The sequence below is a fragment of the Lottia gigantea genome, assembly GCF_000327385.1.
Source record: "Lottia gigantea unplaced genomic scaffold LOTGIsca_421, whole genome shotgun sequence".
Classification (NCBI taxonomy): Eukaryota; Metazoa; Mollusca; class Gastropoda; family Lottiidae; genus Lottia; species Lottia gigantea.
Genome location: NW_008709470.1, coordinates 35,416 through 40,912, shown reverse-complemented (window position 1 = coordinate 40,912; position 5,497 = coordinate 35,416). Strand labels below are relative to the sequence as shown.

General features: G+C 33.9%; 1 protein-coding gene across 1 annotated transcript in view; it reads right to left on the bottom strand.

Moving 5' to 3' along the window:
- Positions 1-3,101: 3,101 nt before the first annotated feature.
- Positions 3,102-5,497, bottom strand: part of LOTGIDRAFT_175815 (hypothetical protein) — a gene marked incomplete at both ends in the record, with an annotated part of 17,780 nt that continues 15,384 nt past the window's right edge. Inside the window, 3 exons of the mRNA XM_009060476.1 lie at positions 3,102-3,164; positions 3,649-3,871; positions 4,835-4,955. Of these exons, the coding sequence (XP_009058724.1) occupies positions 3,102-3,164; positions 3,649-3,871; positions 4,835-4,955 (407 nt within the window). The remainder of the gene's footprint in view (positions 3,165-3,648; positions 3,872-4,834; positions 4,956-5,497) is intronic.

Sequence of the window (5,497 nt, the reverse complement as noted above, 5' to 3'; positions counted from 1 at the left end):
ATGAATTGATTTCTAGTAGACTTATTGTTCTTCTTTTTACTGTGAATGGTATTAATCACAGTCATGTTTGATTTGGTTGGGTTTTAAAGTAAGAAATAATCATTTTCACCAGCTGATCCTTGTCCAAACCTCTTGGCATTGGTCTTCCCGGATTATCTGTACCCATTTACAGCTGGGTCGACTGGGATAATGAGGAAAGTTGACTTATTCCATGTCATCAAACTTTCATATGCCGACCCAAAATTAAAACCCATGACTAGCATTTGTTTGACGTAAATAGAAGCTATAAGCTCTCCCTGATACATATAAAATCTCTTTTGAATCTTTTTAAAACTATTTATAAATGTATATATCATCTTGAACTATCTTTCTAATATAATTATGTATATGAACTGAAAGGATTATCTCTTTGATAAAAATTGATGAACAAAAAATGAATAAATTTATCACAACTAAAACTTAAAAACAACTGAAAAAGTTGAATTTTATTTTAGTCAATTTTTGTAGAATTTCATGAAAGGCTTTGTGTCAAGCATCAAACCCATATACAGGTCAGGAAAATAGATCTAGAGACAGGCCTTGAAATATCTGAAGATTGGGGTAAAGCCATTGGGGGGAAATTTTCTGGGTAAGAAATTGATTTAGAAAAGAAATAAAAAAAAACCTTTAATAGACTGGTGACCTAAAACAAGAGAGTTATTAACATAGTCGTACAGGCTGAAAGACTGACTTCTCTTTTTTGAGAGGTTATAAGTGTTCCTAATGAACACAGAAATATTATTAGTAAGTAGAATATAGACTTAAAGTTTCCTCTAAGTCCCTTTTAGTCATTTAACATGTAGGTTAGAAATAGAAATATTAAAACAGAACTTGATTCATGTTGTTACTCAGAGTTTCACACAATGGGATCTTCAGAAAACTGATCTAGTTCAGCATGGGTCTCTACTGAAGTTTGACAAGTAGAGATCTTTAGACAACTAATCTATGTTAGTCTGTGTACCTACTGAAGTTTGACAAGTAGAGATCTTCAGACAACTGATCTATGTTAGTCTGTGTACCTACTGAAGTTTGACAAGTAGATATCTTTAGACAACTGATCTATGTTAGTCTGTGTACCTACTGAAGTTTGACAAGTAGACATCTTTAGACAACTGATCTATGTTAGTCTGTGTACCTACTGAAGTTTGACAAGTAGAGATCTTCAGACAACTGATCTATGTTAGTCTGTGTACCTACTGAAGTTTGACAAGAAAGATCTTCAGACAACTGATCTATGTTAGTCTGTGTACCTACTGAAGTTTGACAAGTAGAGATCTTCAGACAACTGATCTATGTCAGTCTGTGTCCCTACTGAAGTTTGACAAGTAGAGATCTTTAGACAACTGATCTATGTCAGTCTGTGTACCTACTGAAGTTTGACAAGTAGAGATCCTCAGACAACTGACCTACTGACCTATGTCAGTCTGTGTACCTTCTGAAGTTTGACAAGTAGACATCTTTAGACAACTGATCTATGTCAGTCTGTGTACCTACTGAAGTTTGACAAGTAGAGATCTTTAGACAACTGATCTATGTCAGTCTGTGTACCTACTGAAGTTTGACAAGTAGACATCTTTAGACAACTGATCTATTTCAGCCTGTGTCCCTACTGAAGTTTGACAAGTAGAGATCTTCAGACAACTGACCTATTTCAGCCTGTATCTCTACTGAAGTTTGACAAGTAGACATCTTCAGACAACTGATCTATTTCAGCCTGAGTCCCTAATGAAGTTTGACAAGTAAAGATCTTCAGACAACTGATCTATTTCAGTCTGTATCCCTACTGAAGTTTGACAAGTAGAGATCTTCAGACAACTGATCTATTTCAGCCTGTATCCCTACTGAAGTTTGACAAGTAGAGATCTTCAGACAACTGATCTATTTCAGTCTGTATCCCTACTGAAGTTTGACAAGTAGAGATCTTCAGACAACTGATCTATTTCAGTCTGTATCCCTACTGAAGTTTGACAAGTAGACATCTTTAGACAACTGATCTATTTCAGCCTGTGTCCCTACTGAAGTTTGACAAGTAGAGATCTTCAGACAACTGACCTATTTCAGCCTGTATCTCTACTGAAGTTTGACAAGTAGACATCTTCAGACAACTGATCTATTTCAGCCTGAGTCCCTAATTAAGTTTGACAAGTAAAGATCTTCAGACAACTGATCTATTGCAGTCTGTATCCCTACTGAAGTTTGACAAGTAGACATCTTCAGACAACTGATCTATTTCAGCCTGAGTCCCTAATGAAGTTTGACAAGTAGAGATCTTTAGACAACTGATCTATTTCAGCCTGCATCCCTTCCGAAAATTTCCGCAGCTTTCAGTTTGAATAAAAATATTTAGCAGTTCAGTAGCAATCACCAGTATGAAATATTTAACCTTCAGTCATACACTTCTTTTGAACTCTTTAGGGCGATACTTAAGCAATAAACTGTTACCCTATGGTGGTTATGGTTGTATATCAGGACAAAGGTTGGCTGGAAAATTAATCATAAATACACTAACGCGCATATATTCGATTTTCCAGCCAACCTTCGTCCTGATATACGACCATAACTGCCATAGGGTAACAGTTTATTGTTATATTTACCTTTTCAATACATTCTAATTTGATACAAAGACTTTAGTATGAATTTAAGTAGGACCTATTTCTTTACGATTCAACGTTTGAGACTACCGACATGATTGTTTACATTGGAGACCGTCTATTTCATACAATGACGTCAATGAATAACGACGTCATTGATTAAAATTACTACGCCTAATGCTAATGTTTTGGTAATGAGGCAATGGCGTTTATGGTGAAATTAACGCCACACAAAAATATTGAATGTGTTTCCAAAATTCTTGGTTGATTACAAACACTTACACCAAGTTCTGTCAAATTCTTTCAAGAATTGTGCCTCTTAGAGTGTTTACAGGCAATTATGGACGGATATGGGTGATGTCAATATACGAATATAAAAAGTAATACTTGTTCTCGTGTCTGAACGTTGAGACAAATGATTGTTTAAAGAAGTATGAATACGTTGGTTACTGTACAACCATGCTTATTAATTTATATCAAGAAATAATGAGATAAACCTACTCGTAAACTTTTACCAGTGATCAACCTGGAAATCTAAAAACATAATCCAAAATGTAACAACAAATATAATGTAAATAATACCATAGAAAGCAAAATAATAAAAACTTAAATTTGAAATATGTTTAAAGTGAAAAAAGAATTAGAAAATGTGACAAAATCATAAAAACTACAGAGAAATATTCAAATTAAAAACAATTATCGAAATGTTTGCTAATGTTAGATAATTGATTAGAGTTCATTTCATACTGCCAACACAATTTCAGATATATAATCCTCATCAGGACAGCTAGTTTTAGACATGGGGGTTAACTTTCCAATATAAAGTAACACAGGCTGCGTATTCTAGCAAGGATTCTAACGATTGGATGTCCACGAAACAGTGTTAGAGGTTACGAACTTGGGACATCCTAACATTAAGATCATTTCGAGAATACGTGGCTAGGACAGTTAGCCAATATCGAAGTAAACTCTGAGTAAGCTGAAGATTTAGCAGTTTTATATCAATGTCAATACTTACTGTTGAATCTTGAGACCTTCGACAACATTTGGCACAACACACTGAGATGCTGTTTTTTAATCGTCGTAGTTGTATGAATATTAACTGCAGAAACATGAGAAGATAACTGATACAGGTAAATGGAGCTGGTAATCTCAGTCGTTCTTCAAAATCAACAATCAGTCCGTAACGCTGGTATTTCCAGATCTCTAACGCTTCTTTTGATACTTGAGCATTCGTGGCACTGAAACACAAATTGTTACATGTAAAATTATATTACCTTTGTCAAGGCACATTTGAAAACAAAATCTAAAAATTTGACCTACATGGTTTCTGTCATTCTCAAGAAACTCAGAATGATGGAATTATAGTAAATATTTCACTGCTTGAGTTACAGGAAATATAGATGTCAGTTCTGAAAGAATGGTGCAAAATAGAAGCTGCAAGAGTCCCAGATAATCATATAAAGGGAAGAAAACCCCTTTTCAATCTCTAAGGACCAGCTGGTAGACGGGATTCTATAGATACTAAGTTGTTATCCTTGTAAAATCATTGTCAAGAGGTATAGTCAGGGACCAGCTGGTAGACAGGATTCTAGAGAAACTAAGTTGTTATCCTTGTAAAATCATTGTCAAGAGGTATAGTCAGGGACCAGCTGGTAGACAGGATTCTAGAGATACTAAGTTGTTATCCTTGTAAAATCATTGTCAAGAGGTATAGTCAAGGACCAGCTGGTAGACAGGATCCTAGATAAACTAAGTTGTTATCCTTGTAAAATCATTGTCAAGAGGTATAGTCAGGGACCAGCTGGTAGACAGGATCTTAGAGAAACTAAGTTGTTATCCTTGTAAAATCATTGTCAAGAGGTATAGTCAGAGACCAGCTGGTAGACAGGATTCTAGAGAAACTAAGTTGTTATCCTTGTAAAATCATTGTCAAGAGGTATAGTCAGGGACCAGCTGGTAGACAGGATCCTAGAGAACCTAAGTTGTTATCCTTGTAAAATCATTGTCAAGAGTTTTAGTCAGGGACCAGCTGGTAGACAGGATCCTAGAGAACCTAAGTTGTTATCCTTGTAAAATCATTGTCAAGAGGTATAGTCAGGGACCAGCTGGTAGACAGTGTCATTCTGAACCTAAGTTGTTATCCTTGTCAAAAAAAATAGTTCTCTTTCTTTTCAATTAATACATAAAAATTGAAAACTCACCTAAACATAGCAAAGAGTAGGGTAACTAGAATTAGTTTGGTAATCAACAAATACTGAATAACAATAAAATATCCACCAAAACTACTGTATGGACATTCTTCTAGCCTGCTGTGGTCGGCCACTAGAAAAACAACATCATCAGGTGAAATCAAAATTAAATATGAAACATGAAGACAGGCAATGCAACGCAGTGTGCAATGTTGGAATTTTAACTGGGCATTAGCATAAAACCTATGGTGTTTTTTTTTTTGCATTTCCAACTGTGAAGGGAGTTTTGACATGTTAAAAATTGGAAGAGAAAATAAAAAATTACTCACAAGTAAAATGAGAAGGGGCTGAAAAAAAAAAGTTCAGAAAATTATTTTTGTTCCAATTTTTGTTAAAATGTTAAATGTAAAATGTAAAATGTAAAATGTTAAATGTTAAATGTAAAATGTAAAATGTAAAATGTTAAATGTAAAATGTAAAATGTAAAATGTAAAATGTTAAATGTAAAATGTAAAATGTAAAATGTAAAATGTTAAATGTAAAATGTAAAATGTAAAATGTTAAATGTAAAATGTAAAATGTAAAATGTAAAATGTAAAATGTTAAATGTAAAATGTTTAAATGTTAAATGTTAAATGTAAAATGTTAAATGTTAAATGTAAAATGTAAAATGTA